Genomic DNA, 20157 nt, shown 5'->3' with positions numbered 1-20157 from the left:
AACTCCCGACGGGAGGGAGTTTCGCACACAACGCTGGATTACAAGCCACGGATCTAGCCACCGCCGTCTGTCTACTGTTGAGTGATCAGTGATGGTAGTGACGGCTACTGTAGTTATGGTTGCGGGGTGGTGGTGGCACACGCCTGTAATCTTGCACTGTGGAGGCAGCGGGGGGTTGTTGGATCGAACAAATAAAAGTCCTGCCAGACTCGGTTCCCGTGGGCATCGAGGAACCACATACCCTGGCTCGCCAGCAGAATGCAGTACAGCAAAGTGTTGCCTTAATATCAGCTGTCCCTTCTGTATGATGGGATAGAGTGTTGCCCCCTCGCATGCGTGGGGTTTCTCCGGGTACTCCGGTTTCTCCACCGCATTATAAACACTTACTAATTGATTGAGAAACTCTTCATATATAGAGAACTGTGGAGCAATTGTTAGCACTTGCTTACCAACTGGCAGCCTTCCAGCTTGGTCTGTGGTTGCTCATCGATTGTGAGATGCAATTTGCATACACGACGGCGCAAACATCTAAAATGTATCAATTGGATTATTTTTTTAGATAGTATAGTGATGGTAGGGTTAAGTGATGGTAGTAATGATGATGATGGCAGTGGTGTGATATTAGGGTTAACTGATGGCAGTGATGGCGCTGGTACTGATGGTCGTGATGGTCGTGTTAAGTGATGGTAATGATGGCAGGGTTAAGTGATGGTAGTGTTGGTGATTGTAGTGATGGTAGGATTAATTTATGGTCGTGATAGTCGAGTTACGTGATGGTAGTGATGGTAGGATTAAGTGATGGTCGGGTTACGTGATGGCAGTGGTGGTAGTAATGGTGATGGTATTAATGGTAGGGTTAAATGATGGTCGTGTTAGTGATGGTAGTGATGGTAGGGTTAAGTGATTGTAGTGATGGTGATGGTATGATTAAGTGATGGTAGTGATGGTAGGGTTAAGTGATGGTAGTAATGGTGATGGTAAGGTTAAGTGATGGTAGGGTTAAGTGATGGTGATGGTAGGGTTAAGTGATGGTAGTGATAGTAGTGATGGTAGGGTTAAGTGATGGTAGTGATAGTAGTGATGGTTAAGTGATGGTAGTGGTGGTAGTGATGGTAGGGTTAAGTGATGGTAGTGGTGGTAGGGTTAGGTTATGGTAGTGATGGTGATGGTTAAGTGATGGTAGTGATGGTGATGGTGGTAGGGTGTTTTGTAGAGGCCACGTGACGCGCCCGCTTCTCGGGGTCACGTGGGCGGGGTTTTTACGAGGTCAATGGTTTCCGTAGCAACCAGACGCGTGTCGCCGCGTCTCCCCGTGTGTCCGTGTGTCCCCGTGTCTCCCCGTGTCCGCGTCCCTCCGTGTCTCCCCGTCTCCCTGTGTCTCCCCGTGTCCCCGTGTCCGTGTGTCCCCGTGTCCCCGTGTCCGTGTCCCCCCGTGTGTCCCCGCGTCTCGGAGTGCGGCTATGTGATTGCCGCGTGGCACGGATTGAGCGAGGAGCTCGCCAAGACAATGTGGCACCCGGGCGAGGGGGGCCCTGGCGAGGGGGGCCCTGGCGAGGGGGGCCCTGGCGAGGGGGGCCCTGGCGGCGCGGAGCGGGGAGCAGTGGGGGGCTGCGAGCCGCCAGGAGGCTGGGACGTGGGAGCGCGTCGCCTGCTCACGCTGCACGCCTACAAACTCCTGCAGCTCATCCGCTCCCAGGACGAGGCACAGGTGGGGGGGGGGGGGCAGCGTGATTGTGATGGTGCTGTGTGATTGGTGATGGTGCTGTGTGAGTAGTGATGCTGTGGTGGTGGTGGTGGTGCTGTGAGTGGTGATGGTGCTGTGTGAGTGGTGATCCTGTGGTGGTGGTGGTGTGAGTGGTGATGGTGCTGTGTGAGTGGTGATCCTGTGGTGGTGGTGGTGTGAGTGGTGATGGTGCTGTGTGAGTGGTGATCCTGTGGTGGTGGTGGTGCTGTGAGTGGTGATGGTGCTGTGTGAGTGGTGATGCTGTGGTGGTGGTGGTGCTGTGAGTGGTGATGGTGCTGTGTGAGTGGTGATCCTGTGGTGGTGGTGGTGGTGGTGTGAGTGGTGATGGTGCTGTGTGAGTGGTGATCCTGTGGTGGTGGTGGTGCTGTGAGTGGTGATGGTGCTGTGTGAGTGGTGATCCTGTGGTGGTGGTGGTGCTGTGAGTGGTGATGGTGCTGTGTGAGTGGTGATGCTGTGGTGGTGGTGGTGCTGTGAGTGGTGATGGTGCTGTGTGAGTGGTGATCCTGTGGTGGTGGTGGTGGTGGTGCTGTGAGTGGTGATGGTGCTGTGTGAGTGGTGATCCTGTGGTGGTGGTGGTGGTGTGAGTGGTGATGGTGCTGTGTGAGTGGTGGTCCTGTGGTGGTGGTGGTGGTGCTGTGAGTGGTGATGGTGCTGTGTGAGTGGTGATCCTGTGGTGGTGGTGGTGGTGCTGTGAGTGGTGATGGTGCTGTGTGAGTGGTGATCCTGTGGTGGTGGTGGTGCTGTGAGTGGTGATGGTGCTGTGTGAGTGGTGATCCTGTGGTGGTGGTGGTGCTGTGAGTGGTGATGGTGCTGTGTGAGTGGTGATCCTGTGGTGGTGGTGGTGGTGGTGGTGTGAGTGGTGATGGTGCTGTGTGAGTGGTGATCCTGTGGTGGTGGTGGTGCTGTGAGTGGTGATGGTGCTGTGTGAGTAGTGATGCTGTGGTGGTGGTGGTGCTGTGAGTGGTGATGGTGCTGTGTGAGTAGTGATGCTGTGGTGGTGGTGCTGTGAGTGGTGATGGTTCTGTGTGAGTGGTGATGCTGTGGTGGTGGTGGTGTGAGTGGTGATGGTGCTGTGTGAGTGGTGATGCTGTGGTGGTGGTGGTGCTGTGAGTGGTGATGGTGCTGTGTGAGTGGTGATGCTGTGGTGGTGGTGGTGGTGCTGTGAGTGGTGATGGTGCTGTGTGAGTGGTGATCCTGTGGTAGTGGTGGTGGTGGTGTGAGTGGTGATGGTGCTGTGTGAGTGGTGATGCTGTGGTGGTGGTGGTGTGAGTGGTGATGGTGCTGTGTGAGTGGTGATGCTGTGGTGATACTGTGAGTGGTGATGGTGCTGTGTGAGTGGTGATGGTGCTGTGAGTGGTGATGCTGTGATGGTGTTGTGAGTGGTGATGGTGCTGTGTGGTCGGTGATGCTGTGGTGTTGGTGTGAGTGGTGATGGTGCTGTGTGAGTGATGATGCTGTGGTGGTGGTGGTGTGAGTGGTGATGGTGCTGTGAGTGGTGATGCTGTGATGGTGTTGTGAGTGGTGATGGTACTGAGTGGTGATACTGTGATGGTGGTGGTGCTGTGTGAGTGGTGATGGTGCTGTATGAGTGGTGATGCTGTGATGGTGCTGTGAGTGGTGATGCTGTGATGGTGCTGTGTGAGTGGTGATGGTGCTGTGAGTGGTGATGCTGTGATGCTGTGAAACACAAATTGACAAAAATGTTTGCCCGTATTGAAACGGCTGTACGCCGTAGGGACCTTAAAACTCTATTTCCCTGTACAAGAATACGGGTAAACCGTATGGTTTGACACGGTATGCAGGCCGATTTAACCTTTGTCCTTCGCAAGGTTCGGAAGCTGTGCCGCCTGGGCTCACCGGACCTGGTGAACGCTGCAGAGCCTGAGACGGGCCAGTGTGGCCTGCACGTGGCGGCCGCCATGAACCTCCACGCCATGTGCACCGTGCTGCTAGCCCTGGGCGCACGACCAGACGTGCAAGACCACCAGGGCCGGAGCCCCGTGATGGTGGCCGCGGCACTGGGCCACGAGTCCGTGGTGGAGGTGCTGGCCGCCGCCAAGGCCAGCATGGCCCTGCTGGACCGCGACGGCAGAGGTATGGCCAAGCGCATCCTTGCCTCGTCACAGCTCTGAACGCTTGCTCTGTGACCGGACTCGTGTTGTTTTAGTCTTTTTTTTAATCGCCCAAAGGCCCAGAGAACATGAAGCGGCCGGCAAAGTGAACGTAACATAATTAATGTGAATACACGAACCTCTAATGATCACCTCCTGCTCCCTTGTGGACTCATTTCATAATGATGGCTGATGATGATGCTGGTTGTAACTACACTTCCATAGGTAAAGTCACGTAGAAGGGAAGTAATAAAATAATAAAAATGAAACATAATAAAATAATTCTCACGACGTTTCGGCCACAACGCAAGCAGCCGTCCTCAGATGCCGTCCTCAGGTGCCGTGAGAATTATTTTATGATGTTTTATTTTTATTATTTTATTACTTCCCTTCTACGTGACTTTACCGAAAGAACCAAGAAGATGAATCCCTGCAGTCACGAAAGCTTTAAATTGAAATTTACACTTCCATATCCATTGGAGTGAGATTGCTCTCAGACACACCGGTGCACTGAAGCAATAATCGACACATTTGTTTATGTGACTATTGGCTGTGTTGGGTGGAGGAAGGTTTACGACACACACTTTACTTACGCGATCTGACACTCAAATCAATTAAGAATCAGTGAGTTGAGATTGGGAGAGGTAGGTGGAGAACGAGGCCATGGAAGATCTAGACAACAGTGAAGTGATGTTGGAGTTCACCCAGGACTGCAATGGGAGCCAAGAGAGGGGTTTGAATATTGGAGTGAAGCTTACTCATTCACAGGTTTGGTTGATAAATCTGGCAGCTGTAATTTGGATTATTTTAAGGTGAGGGATGTCAAGAGGCCGTAGTGTATTGAGTTACAGTATTCCAGTTGGGGTGTGATGAAGGCTTGGATGAGGGTCTCAGCAGATATCGATGGTGCAAGGAAGTGGTGGATCTGGGAGATGTGCAGATGGAGAGAGAAGCCCCTGCAGTGTTCAGAGATGTGAGTGGTGAACAAGAGCTGGGGTTCATTGACAACTCCGTCATAACTGGCACTATTTTCCAACATGATGTCAGGAGTATCGACTGAGAGTATGAGCTTTCAGTCAAGACGTTGCGAATAGGGCCCAATGCATGTAAACTATATTTTTTCTTTCAAGTTCACTCTAACACTGTACACTGTAACTATAGCTGGTAACAAGCTGTACATTCGGAAGATAGACCTACCCATTATTAACAGTATTCAGTGTTTCCGCTATCATTCTCCTTGCCAGGCGGCGCGCCAGGCCTACTGAATATTCAAAATAAATTGCTCGTGTTTAGTTTTGAAGTGCTATTTTACAATTGCATAGTCAATTAAATGATACACAATGCAAGAAGCAGAGATTTAAATGTTACTAAGCCCCCTGCCCCCCCAAATATAGACGCCAAACTCTGCCCATAACTGAGAGTAAACTTTTGGATAGTTTGAAGATTTCTAGTATTCATTTGAAGGAATTTTGAATCCAAAGACGAAATGTCAAAAGTCGAGAGTGTGGTGCAGCCATGGCAATGCACAACACAGCTCACGCAGCAGTCACAGAGTCATTCGAGTCAGCACTGTTCTCCACGTCACACACCAAGGTTACTAAGCTCTCCCACTTGGGGTGGGAGAAGCATGGGGGTCGGGTGAAGGTGCAGTCAGGCGCATTTCACCTCCGTTGGCTTGCCCAGACTCGTAACACTCGCAACAGCGTGGGGGTTGCATCATACCCCCCCCGCCCCCGTCACTCACTTGGTCATGGGTAGTTGACAGCGTGGCCACCTAATTTAGAGCAGTAAGCAGTAATTAATGTGGTAAACGGTAGCAGAAAATGGGCGCTCCAAATGTGGCCCCTGGCTCTGTACAATTAATGTCAGTTGCCTTCGGTTTATAAATTAGAAAGGCGTGTAAAATGTGAAGACTTGGAGGTGGCTAATGACATGTCACTGCTTTGTGATGAAAGAGGTGCCACGGTGGCGAGATGTTAACTACCTCGCTTGGTATACAGGATATCATGGGTTCGATCCCAACTCTAACGCCTGTATATTTTGAGTTTGCATGTTCTCCCCGTGGTCGAGTGGATTTTTCTCCTGGTCCTCTGGTTTTTCCCTCCACATGTAGAAACATGCGTTTAGAGTATTTGGCTGATATACATTTCAACACGATAAACCACTTAGTTTAGCTATCATTTGTGGCCACGTCGCTTGTGAAAACGAGCGATGTAGATCAGTGGGCTCACCTGGTAACATAAAAATGGTTTAGTTTATCTTTGAGGTCTGAGATCCGGATCTGAATCTGAGTTCTAACCACCCGTGATTAAACTGGGTTGTCAGCCGTAGTGACTTGATGGTTTTAGCCCAGTTACCAACATGCACACACACTAAATGGCCAGCCCGCTCAGCGGTAGAGCAAGCAGCTCACATTTGAAAGGTTGTGAGTAAAAGTCCTTATTGGGGGTTGATTTAGTCCATCATCTCTCCAGGGTTGATAAAATGAGTACCACTTTTTTGAGAAAGTCAAATGTCGTCTTATGGAACACTCATCCCCACCATAGGAATGCAGAATTTCCACTGCTGGCTCATGGCTGTTAACAAGAGATAAGCACCAACTCAATGCGACTTTGACTTGACCATTGACTGCATAAAAAATAGTTATGTTAAATTAGTTTCTCACATCATTAGATTTGTTGACAGTAATGCACACTCTTTTAAGGGCATATTGATGGCGTTCCCCTTGTTGCTATGGGAGTGACTCAGAAGTAATTATGTAACATTATCTTCTGCAAGACTTGTGAATGGAAAGTTATTCCTCTTTGTCATGATGCCAAAAGCACAATTTGTGGATCCTGCAATTGGGAAGGAAAACAAGGTGAGTATTTTAGCCTTGTATATTTAGTGCCGCGGTGGCAAGATGTTAACTACCTCGCCTGGTATGCAGGAAGTTGTGGGTTCGATCCCGATCCCGACCCTGACACCTGTATATTTGGAGTTGGTGTTAGATGCCGTTTGAGAGGAGGCTCACAAGAAAGCTGTCTCTGGTGTGGACCAATCAGTTTCAAGGACAATGCATATATTATCAGTGTATGTTTTTTGTTTGCATTCTAACCACAAGCATTGTGGTTAATGCAGATGTAGTAAGTAGAGGAGGAGACGATGTCGAAGTTGAGACACACTGTTTATTAACTCCGGGACAGGTACAATAGTTGAAGGGGTATCGGCCCCTTCACCCGTACTATGGGAACCCCACCCTAGTACTAAGCCCTCTGTCCTGTCCCCCAGTCCTCCTCTACTGGGCTACGGGAGGCTGACTGATCTGGCCCTGGCAAGCACAGATCTCGGCACCAGCTAACCAGCCTTGCCCTGATAAGGGCAGCGGTCTGGAAGCTCTTGGGCCGCGCCACTGGCTTACCCGGCTCGGCCCTTATAAGGACGGCGAGACCGGGGAGTCCCAGGGCCTAATCTCCGAGTCTTGGATCTTCACTGGTCAGCTTCGTGTCGAACTGAACTCGAGCTCTTTGGGTTCCACCTTTTATAGGGATCGCCTCCGAGGGCTGGGGGCGTGGGCAATAACTGATGCGGACGTCGGTGTGACCCCCCGTGTATGTGAGTGCCGACAGCCCTGTGTTTGTTGTCCGCCGTTTCTCCCGTAATAACCCCTACATCACCCCCCCCCTGTACAGCTCGCAGCCGTCCCGGCTGCAACAATCCCTCAACCCCCAAGAATAAAGATTAACACCGTCAATACACGTGTGCCTCGTAACAGTAACAATAACAAGAACAAGCGTAACATCAACCGATGGTTCCCTATAAAAAAAAAAAAAACCCCCACCCGGAACCGCAACACATATACAGAACGGTATAACAGCACATGCAATCAGCATATCGCGATCACACGCGTACATTGAAGCACAATAGCAAGCAAATCTGCAGGCGACCAACACACCATCAATCCCGTCGTAACTTTTCAACCACAACACAGTTATTCCCTCTCATGCAACGACCGCATCGCACACAGCACCTCGCAGCACAATACAGCCCAAAAAAAACATTTTTCTTTTTCAATTAAGCCCATCGCGCACGGTGACCCACGAGATGGTACAGCACAGGATACCCGACGCTCCCACGTTAATAATTAACTTTACCATCAAGATAACAACTCCACGCAGCAGCGCACACACTCCCTTTGAAACTCAGCAACCACAGCAGACTCTCCGTCCATTCCCAACACACGCACACACTTACATGGACAGCAAGCAACAAGCAGATAGCGTGGTCATCGTTATTACACACACATACAACCATTAAAAAAACATATATACAATGAGCGGGTTCCGCAGCAACGGAAGACGCGCGGAAAGCTAATCATAACAACCGGCGCGTTTTGGCGCGAGTCCGTGCAGCGGGCCCGTCACAAGGGGCCGGCTTGGTAGAGTCGGTGGCAGGTGTCGCATCAGCAGGTGCCTGGTCGTCCGGTTTCCCGGACGTGCCAGCGCCGCCCCCCACGGGGGAGGCTGGCAGCCAAGAGGGCTTCAGTCCTGGGGCTCCTGAAGACGGGACAGTCATTAGTGGATCAGAGGCTGGCACCGATCCCGCCCCCCCGGAGTCAGAGGACTCCCCACATGTTCGGCCATTTACGTGGGAGGAAGCATGCGGAGCAAAAAATGGCTTTAACCGTGAAGGGTGCACAAACCACCGACGCTTTCCCCACTTAATGCGCACACATTGAGGCCGCACAACCTGCACAATTTCAACGGGGCCCCTCCATGGTCGCAACAACTTAGCCGAGGTGGCCAATGGCACCTGGGGGCAGTGCAACCATGCTCGGTCGCCCGGGTGCCATTCGTGCGTGTGAGTCCGGCGCGACCGCAATCTCTCGTTTTGTTTCTGGCGAGAGTCAGAGTTTTGCATGGCCGCCTGCCGTGCCTCCGCCAAGCGAAGGATGTTAAATTTAACATGGTCGGCGATTTTCGACTTAGCATGAGGCGCGGCAATCGTCAGCTGAGTCGCGACAGGCGGGTCAACCTCGCGACCATACATCAAAAAAAATGGCGAGAACCCGGTTGCCGCGTGAGGAGCCATCCTGTATGCCGCCAGGACTCCCCCGATCCGTAGATCCCAATCGTTTTGGGACTCAGATACCTGGTGGGATAGCATGGACGTAAGAGTCCTATGCAAGCGTTCCACCATCCCATCCGTTTGTGGATGGTAAGGCGAGGTACGAACTTTCTTTGTACCCAGAAGGCCACATACCTCGTGTAAAAGGGTACTAGTGAAATTATTTCCCTGATCGGTCAACAACCGTTCCGGAGCGCCCTTGTCGAGGACGTAGCCCTGAACAAAAGCCTCCGCAACGGCCGCTGCGGACTGGTTGGCGAGGGGCCAAGCCATAGGCCATCGCGTGAAATATTCCACGCCAACCAGCAGGTACTTATTACCCCTTGGCGTGGAAGGAAACGGTCCCAAAATATCAAGGGCGACCAGCTCGTTAACCCGGGTGACCGAAATGGACTGGAGCGGTGGACTGGCTCCCTTCGCCGGCGGCTTCCGTTGTGCACACTGGGTACAGGACCGCAGCAGATCGTCCACGTCTCTTGCCATGCCCGGCCAAAAGTAGTTAAGCTGGAGCATGGCAAGTGTTTTGAGGGTACCCAGGTGCAGGAGCCGTTCATGAGCAGCCCATACAGCCCTACCCCTCAACGTGGAAGGCACCACCAGCCTGTGACGGCGGATCGTCCCGTCCCAATGCATGAGTAAGCCCTGGCACCACCCCCATGAGTCAACGCCCGACTTCCCTTGACCTGATCCTTCCGCGCGACGTCGTAGCGCCAGGAGGGTCGCATCCTCCATTTGGAGGCGACCCCACTCAGCACTCGACAAGCCAAGTAGGGAATCACTCCCACCCTCCGAAATAGGACCAGCGTCCGAAGGAGTATCAACTGCGGCCGCAAGAACCCGATCCTGGCCGTCACTTGCCGATTTGCAACGGCCCGAACCCAAGAAACAAGTGCAATCCGGGGCGATCGGCAGGCGTGATAGGGCATCGGCATTGGTGTGGCGAATCCCCTTCCGGTAAGTTGTCTCAAAATCGAAATCCTGCATGATCTCGAGCCATCGGGACAACTGCCCCGATGGCTGGTTAATTCGTACGGCATACTGCAACGCTGCATGATCTGTACGGACGGTGAAATGCCGGCCGTACAGATATGGCCGGTACTGTTGGATAAAGAACACGATAGCCAACAGTTCGCAGCGGGTGACGCAGTACCGCTGCTCGGCCGGGGACAGTACTCTACTACCATAAGCTACAACGCGCTCCACGCCACCCACAATTTGTGACAGCACGCCTCCAATCCCGGTATTGCTTGCGTCCGTGTCGAGCACGAACGGCATGGAAAAATCGGGGTAGCTTAACGGCGGGGCCCCCACCAGGGCATCCCGAAGAGAGACAAAAGCGGCGTTCTCCACCGGCCCCCAATGAAATTTGACCCCTTTTGACGTCAAGGCATGTAGTGGCTTAGCGATGGAAGCAAAGTCCGCAACAAACCGGCGGTAATATGAAGCAAAGCCGATGAAGCTTCTAACCTCCCCCACCGAGGTGGGAATAGGCCAGGAGCTGACACAACGCGTTTTGGCGGGATCGGTTGAGATACCTGACCGTCCGACGATGTGACCCAAATATTTAACAGATTCGCGCAGCAAATGGCACTTTTGTGGCTTGAATTTCAAATTAGCAGCGCGCATCTTGAGAAAGACGGCCCGAAGCCTATCAAGGTGTTCCTCGAACGTTTTACTGAATACGATAACGTCATCCAGGTAAATCAAACACACCTCCCATTGCAAGCCAGCGAGGACCAATTCCATCAGGCGCTGGAACGTCGCGGGAGCAGAGTGTAATCCCATGGGTAAGCGATTGAATTGGAAGAGGCCGTGCGGCGTTCGGAAAGCTGTTTTGGGCCTAGATTCGTCGTCCAAGGGAAGTTGCCAAAATCCTGAGAGCAAATCCAAAGTGGAAAAGAATCGCGATCCCGCGAGGGCATCCAGCGATTCGTCCATTCGAGGAAGCGGATAAGCATCGGCCACCGAGATCTTATTTAATCGCCGGAAATCAACGCAGAACCTTAGGGACCCGTCGTGCTTTTTAACCAACACTATGGGTGCACCCCAAGGGCTGGTCGAGAGAGAAATGATGTCCGATTTCAACATGTCATCTACAGCCGATTTGACATGATCCTTTTCGGCGGGACTTAACCGAAAAGGATTTTGGCGAATAGGAGCGTTGTCACCGGTGTCAATATGGTGGCGTAGCAATTTGGTACATCCGATATCGTATTTGTGTTTACTGAAGACGTCGGAAAATTCTCGCAATAAGGCGCGTAATCTAGCACGTTGTGCGTCGGACAGGTCAGGTGACTCAGCACACAACGCATCCAGCCAACCCTCGTCAGCGTCTGAGGCTAATCGCGTTTGAGAATCGGTGGCCACCTGGCCAATGATCGGCGTTTCCGCAGGTACCGGAACCGCATGTGCGAACACGGTACCTTGCGAAACCACTGCCGTCCGTGTCCCGACATTGAGGACCGCGATAAACGGGTCCCCATCCCCTTTAACAATAGTCTGGGCCGTCACCAGATCTGGCCCACTCACCCCGGCTCTAGATGGTCCCAAAATAACGCCCCGGTCAGAGACCCCTTTATCGAACGGTCGACGCAAGCGCAGGGGTACCAACATCTGTGCCCCTGGGGGTACACGCACCGTCCGAGCAACAAGCGCCTGTACCGTAGCACAGGCAACACGCAAGGCAGGGGTGGCAGGTAGGAACGTCATACGTCGGCCCGATGGAAGCTCGATGCATTGCTGGTCAATCAGAATTTTGATGGGCAATTTGGCCAAAAAGTCTGTCCCCAACAGGCACGGAATAGCCAGCGAGGAGGAGATGAACACCGGGCCAGATAGTTTAATGTCCCCTATCGAAATTTGCGCTCGAATTTGACCGATAATACCCAACGAGCCCCCATTCGCAGCGTAAAACGGTATATCGACAGGGAGCAACGGGCGACTCTGAACGGGCAGGATATTATAAATCAAATCCGAAATGATAGTTGCCGAAGCTCCCGTATCGACCAATAGCCGTACCTCCACCCCGTCAATATGCCCCGCGACAACGGACGACCCCGCCGATGCAGCCACAACTCGGTGAGCCAACTCGGACCATTGGCCCGGTTGGAGCGCCCTCCCCGACATGCCGCGACCCGACACACCAGCACCCAAACCCCGAGAATCGTGTGTCGGACCTTGTGATAGGAAAGTGGGTGTGTGTGCAGGCCGAACATGTGGGGTGCCATGACTTGCCCGAGGATGTTGCGAAGGCTTGTGAGGAGGGCCGTCCGCAGCTCCAGGTCTCGCACCGCGCTGTCGAGGAGCCCGGCATCCGGACGCCACGTGGCCCCGGAGGCCACAATTATAGCAGACGACGAGCATTCCAGAGGACTTGGGCTGGTCTCGGTGGCTTGGAACGTCCCGAGCCGGTCGCTCGGCAGATCGCCATCCTGCAGAACGATCCGCAGCGAAGGCTCCCTCCATTCCGGAAGAGGTCGCCGCCACGGTGTGTCGTGCAGCTGCTTTGTTCGCCTTCCTCCGCTGGGAGATGAGATTGGCGTGAATGTGCCTTGCAGCCCGCAGTGATGACATATCCGCATCGTCCTGCGCTAAGATGGTGAAGTCCAAATCGTCAGCCAGCAGCAAAATTTTCTCGGCCACCATCGCATCGATCCCCTCTTCATCCATACGCGGGAAAGCATCCTTCGCCAATGACAGCAGGGCCGTGCGATAAGCGAGTGGCGATTCCTTGTCACCCTTCTGCCGTTCATAGAAGAGCTGGCGACAATCGGAGGGCGGCCCATAAACGGTGGCCAGCAGCTGCAGCGCCGACTGAATGGTGGAGCGAGCCGACTTGGGTGCAGCAGTGAGGGTGCCCAGGGCGTCGCCGTCCAGTAACGCCGGGAGAGCACACAGCGCCTCGTTGTCCGACCAGCCTGCCATCTCTTGGTGGGCCAAGAACCGGCGCTGGAACCCCCCCCAATCGCCGTCGCTTGCAACAAATACCTGCAGGGCCGGCAGGCGTTGCTGGAATGTCGGCTCCGTCTCCGATCCTCTTGCAGCATCCGTAGCGCGTCCCCGTACTGTATGAGTAATGGCGGACTCTAATGGGTGTCGCGCCGTCAGTGACGTGTTGGTCGGGGCTTGGTCGGTGCTGGCGTCCGCTGGTGGTGACGTTGCAACCCCTGATAGGCCGCCACCGCGACCCGCCTCCGCCGATGACGTGGCGGCTGCTGGCTGGGCCCCGTCCCCCGCGTGACGAGCTGGGACTCCTCCCTCCGCCCCTACTGTCTTCGTGGCGGGAATTTCGAGTCGCCCCGCTGTTGTAAAGGCGGGAGTTTCTGGCGGGCGTTGTCCATCTTCCCGCCGCGTCGCTCCTCCCAGCCCCAGGCGAGTTATTTGTTCCAGCATAGCGGCCGCTGCATACAAGAGCTCCGCCAGCCGCGAGTGAGCCAACGCCAACTCGTCAGTCGACGTCCCGGCCCTCTCCGACGATCCCGCCGATGTCGGAGCCGGCAGCAGTTGTGCAGGTACGTCGGCGGCGATGTCTTGCACTGCCCCTCCCTCGTCGTCATCCTCTCCTGGGTCTTGGGCACGAGTCTTCCGTCTCGTATCCATGCTTGGCCCACTTCCAACACCAGATGTAGTAAGTAGAGGAGGAGACGATGTCGAAGTTGAGACACACTGTTTATTAACTCCGGGACAGGTACAATAGTTGAAGGGGTATCGGCCCCTTCACCCGTACTATGGGAACCCCACCCTAGTACTAAGCCCTCTGTCCTGTCCCCCAGTCCTCCTCTACTGGGCTACGGGAGGCTGACTGATCTGGCCCTGGCAAGCACAGATCTCGGCACCAGCTAACCAGCCTTGCCCTGATAAGGGCAGCGGTCTGGAAGCTCTTGGGCCGCGCCACTGGCTTACCCGGCTCGGCCCTTATAAGGACGGCGAGACCGGGGAGTCCCAGGGCCTAATCTCCGAGTCTTGGATCTTCACTGGTCAGCTTCGTGTCGAACTGAACTCGAGCTCTTTGGGTTCCACCTTTTATAGGGATCGCCTCCGAGGGCTGGGGGCGTGGGCAATAACTGATGCGGACGTCGGTGTGACCCCCCGTGTATGTGAGTGCCGACAGCCCTGTGTTTGTTGTCCGCCGTTTCTCCCGTAATAACCCCTACACAGACATGATTCCTTGTAAAATGTTTCAGTTTGGTGTTTTGACATCTTAACACCTGTTTTGTTGCCAGAAAAAAGGGGAAAAACCGATTATCATATCAGTTTTAAAATAGTTCATTTTAAAAACATTGCTAATCCATTCCTGCTATACAGTACCGCTGACCCAGCTGGCCGGTCATTGGTAACTAGGCTGACACGATTAACTCACTACGCCTCATAACCCAGTTATTATTCACGGGTGGCTGAAACTCGTTGATGATCACATGGTCCGTGTGCGATTTGAGTGAGACGACAAACCCCGGCCACCCTCTCCATATCATATGAGCATGGCTCTGTGCGGCGTCTTGCAGGGGTTTTCTTCCACTGCCTGCAGCCGTCTCAGCGGCACGAGCGCTGCATGCGGCTGGTGCTGCGCGGCGACGCCGATGTGAACTTAGTGTCGCGGGCCGGCACACATGCGCTCTTCCTGGCCGCTCAGCTCGCGGCGATCAGCCCCAACATGAGCCTGCAGCTGCTGCAGTACGGAGCCGACGCCAACGCATCCGACAGCGTGAGTAGCTGTGTCACATGACAGCAAGAGTGAGTACGTACGCACATGTGTGAATGTTGAACTTCTTTCGCACCGTATGTAGCCAACCGTGCTAATCGGAGGTGCGGGAGGAAGGACAACAAACTAAACACGAAAAGCAGTTCTGAAGAAATTAGTTTGTCAATCTAAGGGATTTAAAAGTGTATAGCTCCCAGCGGCTACCTAATATCAGAAGGAAGAGCATTCCAGACGGCCGCAGAAGCGCATCTGAAAGTGCACAATGCAGCGCCACGTGACAGCAAGAGTGAGTCACTGTCATGTGACAGCATAGTCGAGTGGTTTGCCAGAGAACAATGGAGTTACTGTTTCATGTTACAGCATTAACCGCCATATTGTTTGTCATGCGGCAGCAAGCGTTAGTCTATGCGTTATGTGACTACACTCCAGTCACTGGCAATTGATGGAATGTGTTTCTTTCATGCCACAGCATGGGTTGAGTGTCATACAACAACATTATTGAGTTCCTATGTAATGCCACAGGATAAATCACCGTATTACGCGAAAACATTAGAAGCTGTGCTGTGTGATCGTGGCAGCTTCTCCCTGTGCATGTCAGCGCGCTGGTGCCACGTGGAAACTGTAGCTGTTGGAGTGCCACGGTGGCGAGATGTTAACTACCTTGCCTGGCATACAAGATAGTCGTCGGTTCGATCCCGACCCTGATGGCTGTATATTTAGAGTTTACACGTTCGCTCCGTGGGCGCATGGATTTTTCTCCAGGGCGTCCGTTTTTTATTTCTCCAGGTCTGTTGCTTTTGCAGAAATGCCGCTGAGCATACACGTCAGCAAAATATGTTGTGCTCTGTTCTAATCGGGCTTGCATTGCTTCCGTGCTATGATAGGGTGGTTATCAACGGTTTATGTTGAAGGTCGGTGAGACTTTTTTTATCTGTAAACAGTTGCTGAGTGCAGGCTAATGGGACCAAAACGTCAAACGGCCTGCAACAAACGGCATCATCAAGTTGTAACAGATGGGGGTTGACATGTTTCTTGAATTGAGCAAGGTTATATTATTACCGAGTGTGCAAATGGAGTAAATCGGTGCTGGATCATCAATCAACCCGACTGCTGTTCCTGTTCTTCGAATTCTGTCATGTGCAGTCAGGGAGACACTGGGTGCTCCAGACTAGATAAGACAACATTTGTTGGCTGCCAGGAGTGAAGATGTGAATTTCTGAGAGACACTAGCGGCAGTGCTGGACACTGTATTCCATGGGTTGGCTTCAGCGATGACAGTCGCCGTGTGTGCTTAATGGACTCACACTGTGGTTCTGAGTCCATAGGTATTGAGATATCTATTTGTATTCGTATTATGTTTGTTTATGTAGTGAATCTCATTCCAATTGTGTAATGTGTGGGTAATTATTCAATGTCGGCTTTTGGCCAATAGCAGTAACACCTCCGATTAGCACGGTAGGCTACGTGTGGTGTGAAGAAAGTTAAACATTGTATGGCTTTTTTTAGTTATGGGAGGAAACCAGAGAACCCGGTGAAAATCCATTCAGGACAGAGAACATACAAACTCCACGCAGAAGAGCGCTCAAATCGGGAGCCGAACCCAGGCCCTTGTTGCTGCATGAGGCGTTACCACTGCACCACCACCACCCTAGCGCCCTTGAAGAGACGCACTGTGCGTGCACCAGGCGACTGGCAGGAGCGCCCTCATGGAGGCCGCCGCGGTAGGGGCCGTCGAGGTGGTGCGGGTGATCCTCCGGCGCGGCGGCGACATGAACGCTCGCGACAAGCAAGGCACCCACGCCGCGCACCGCGCCGCCCTCAACGGCCACTTCCAGGTATGACCGTCGGGCACAGGGGCCTGGCGCGCGTGGAGCCTCGCTTGCCAACAACACGGCCAGAAAGAGGCCGCGTTGCGTGCGCTTACCGGTGCACACATGCCCACGTTACCCTGCATCACGAGGCAACGCGTGAAGCAGCAGCGGTCGCCCTCAGTAAAGTCGGTGTCAGGGTGTGAACGCCGGAGTTTGTGCGCTGGGTGCATATGTACACTGTGGATCTGTGTGTGTTTGCGTGGTGCCTGTAAACTGAGTGCATGCATACCCTGTGTGTGTGTGCATGGTGCCTGTGCACTGGGTGTAATTGTACGCTAGGTGCATGTGTGCCCTGTGTTTGCATGTGTTGCATGTGCACCCTGCCTGTGTGTGCATGTGTTGCATGTGTACCCTATGTGTGTGCCTGAAAAGGTGTTGCATGTGTATCCTGTGTGTGTATGTGTTGCATGTGTACCCTGTGTGTGTGTATGTGTTATATGTGTAGTGGGGAGCGGTAGTGTAGCAGGTAGTGCGCTGCGCTACGAACCTGGTGACCCAGGTTAAAATTCCCGCTCACGGCCAACACCAGTGACGATTATCTGACCCAGTCCTGGACCTCCCCTACGTCGACTCAGCCTCAAATGAGTACCTGGTGCGATGTGTAAACATCGCCACTAGGGAGACAAAGGCGGCCGGGCATGGTGTTGGCCACCCACCAACCTCGTGTGCCATGCCGGCCTTTATAGGTGCTCGTTAACAGCATTTGCCCCTAGAGTATGTTAAGGCTATAGGGGGATCTTTGTCTTTGTATGTGTACACTGTGTGTGCATGTGTAGTGAGTTCAAGGAGAGTAGAGACGGCTTGTAGAGGCAACATGTTTATTCCAATAACAACAGTAATGATCCCTAACACAAAGGGGTAGCGGCCCCTCCACCCAGTATTTGTAGAGGTATAGCCTCGGGCTAGCATGCCCTATCACTGGGGCTACGTACTCTCAGCCCTCCAGCTAAGAGGTCCTAGGGGAGGCTAGTTGACCCGACCCAGCCAAGGTCTTCGAGTCCCGACCACTGGCCCACTCGGTCCCGGCCCTTAGAAGGACATCGGGTCCGGGGGTTCCCAGGGTCCTAGCCTAAGCAGGTCTTCAGTCTTCAGCTTGACGATGACTGCCGGACCCATGCAGAAGTCCGGCTTTTATACCCGTTTCAGGGTCTCCCCGCCCCTAGCCACGCCTCCTTTCTGGAACTTTCTAGGGGGCTCGAAAATATCCCCCCAGCCCCTCTCTTTGGGGTCTGGGGAGCCCTGTTGGTCCAACGGGCCAACTCATTTCACCCATTCGTTATACCACCCCCCATTGACACATGCCTGCTACTACAGGTAAAGATGCATGGGAAATGTACAGAGCCCAACCACGCTACTACACGTGTGAACTGTGTGTGTGCATGTGTTGCATGTGTACACTGTTTGTGTGAGAAGGTGTTGCATGTGTACCCTGTGTGCATGTGTACACAGTGTATGTGTGCATGTGTAACGGTGTTATTTGGCAAAGATGCGCCGTTCCCATGCAGTTGCCGGCAGTAATGGCTACACGCCGATAGGGAACAATCGAGGGGCTGAGCCCCAGTATGAGAGACTATGGGCCATAGCACCCAGCGGTTACCCTATGGATCGTTATGTTACAGGGACAGACCCCAGACCCCAGGAGAAGAACTGGGGGATGACATAACTCCCAGATCCTTCTCGAAGGTTCGGAAGGAAGGCGTGGCTAGGGCGAGGCGAGCCACGGGCCGAGGATAAAAGCCGGACCTTGAACGGTCCGAGTTAGTCGCCGTTCAGCTGAAGACAAAAAGCTCCTGAAGATTGAAGAGCCCAAGGGCAGAGCCGTACCCAAGCCATACCCCTGGCAAGGGACGGCTCAGTTTATATACCAGTGAAGATCCAAGCTATACTCAAGGAGAACTTATAGTTAGCCAGTGAGAGGCGTATTAGTCTGGAGTGCACACTCTCCATAGTGTATCGGGTGTGAGGGGCTGTACCCCTCTGTGTTCACTGTTAATTGTTCAAATAAACCTGTGTTGTCTCAGATAAGTTTCCTCTCTGTCATTGAACCCACTACGCATGTGTTGCATGTGTACACAGTGTACACATGCAATGCATGCATACACAGTGTGTATCTGCATGTGTTGCATGTGTACCCTCTGTGTGTTGCATGTGTACACTCTGTGTGTGTATGTGTTGCATGTGTACACAGTGTGTGCATGTGTTGCATATGTAAACTGTGTTTAACACGTAGGCTTTCACAACCAATATCATCCACAATATAGCTGTTTTTGGGTTAAATCGTGTAAATATAAATGTGTTGTTAACTCCACCACCACCCGACACAGCCAATTAGTAAGGTTTGTCACGTAAACAGATCATGAAATTCGTTACTATTGTAGTGAGTCCAACTGAGTCGCAGATGTTGTTCTTTAGAGGCAACACTTTTATTGTAACATCAACGCGCTAACACAAAGGGGTAACTGCCCCTTCACCAGATACAGCCTAGAGTGGTGACCACCCAGCTAACTACACTATATGTAGGAGTTACAGCTACGAAGGATCAGACCCTCACTCGGGTCTCCGACCACGTGTTGATGCCTCGTAGAGCTTCCATCTTGTAGACGTGGAGCTTCCAGCTTGTAGACGTAGAGCTTCCAGCTTGTAGACTTGGAGCTTCGATCTTGTAGACGTGGAGCTTCCATCTTGTAGACGTGGAGCTTCCAGCTTGTAGACGTAGAGCTTCCATCTTGTATACGTAGAGCTTCCAGCTTGTAGACGTAGAGCTTCCATCTTGTAGACGTGGAGCTTCCAGCTTGTAGACGTGGAGCTTCCATCTTGTAGACGTAGAGCTTCCATCTTGTAGACGTGGAGCTTCCAGCTTGGAGACGTAGAGCTTCCATCTTGTAGACGTAGAGCTTCCAGCTTGTAGACGTAGAGCTTCCATCTTGTAGACGTGGAGCTTCCAGCTTGTAGACGTGGAGCTTCAATCTTGTAGACGTAGAGCTTCCATCTTGTAGACGTGGAGCTTCCAGCTTGTAGACGTAGAGCTTCCATCTTGTAGATGTAGAGCTTCCATCTTGTAGACGTAGAGCTTCCATCTTGTAGACGTGGAGCTTTCAGCTTGTAGACGTAGAGCTTCCATCTTGTAGACGTGGAGCTTCCAGCTTGTAGACGTAGAGCTTCCAGCTTGTAGACGTAGAGCTTCCATCTTGTAGCCGTGGAGCTTCCAGCTTGTAGACGTGGAGCTTCCAGCTTGTAGACTAGAGCTTCCATCTTGTAGACGTAGAGCTTCCAGCTTGTAGACGTAGAGCTTCCATCTTGTAGACGTGGAGCTTCCAGCTTGTAGACGTGGAGCTTCCATCTTGTAGACGTGGAGCTTCCAGCTTGTAGACGTGGAGCTTCCATCTTGTAGACGTGGAGCTTCCAGCTTGTAGAACGAAGCACCCCGGTCCCTCCCAGGGGTCGGGGTCGCTCCGCCCTTGGCCCCGCCCGCCTTCTCGAGCGCTCTAACTCCCTCTCCATCCCTCTCAAGAGCTCTCCCCGGACACGTGATCACCCCCTAGCCCCCCCCCCCCACCTGGGGCCCTCTCTGTGGACACTCCGGATCACTTGTCTATGGGGTCAACCAGAGTGCCATGGCCCGGGGCA

General features: G+C 53.0%; 1 protein-coding gene across 2 annotated transcripts in view; it reads left to right on the top strand.

Annotated features, from left to right (window-relative positions):
- The first annotated feature begins 1156 nt into the window (after positions 1-1156).
- Positions 1157-20157, top strand: part of ANKEF1 (ankyrin repeat and EF-hand domain containing 1) — a 37002-nt gene continuing 18001 nt past the window's right edge. Inside the window, exons 1-4 of one of the 2 annotated variants that reach the window (XM_061550209.1) lie at positions 1157-1708; positions 3574-3838; positions 14463-14662; positions 16345-16494. In XM_061550209.1, the coding sequence (XP_061406193.1) occupies positions 1271-1708; positions 3574-3838; positions 14463-14662; positions 16345-16494 (1053 nt within the window). In that variant the 5' untranslated portion in view covers positions 1157-1270. The remainder of the gene's footprint in view (positions 1709-3573; positions 3839-14462; positions 14663-16344; positions 16495-20157) is intronic. The other variant, XM_061550208.1, reaches the window with a different exon arrangement.

The sequence above is a fragment of the Lethenteron reissneri genome, chromosome 11, assembly GCF_015708825.2.
Source record: "Lethenteron reissneri isolate LAM-NWPU_2019-01 chromosome 11, ASM1570882v1, whole genome shotgun sequence".
Taxonomy (NCBI): domain Eukaryota; kingdom Metazoa; phylum Chordata; class Hyperoartia; order Petromyzontiformes; family Petromyzontidae; genus Lethenteron; species Lethenteron reissneri.
This window is presented reverse-complemented; position numbering and strand designations above follow the sequence as displayed.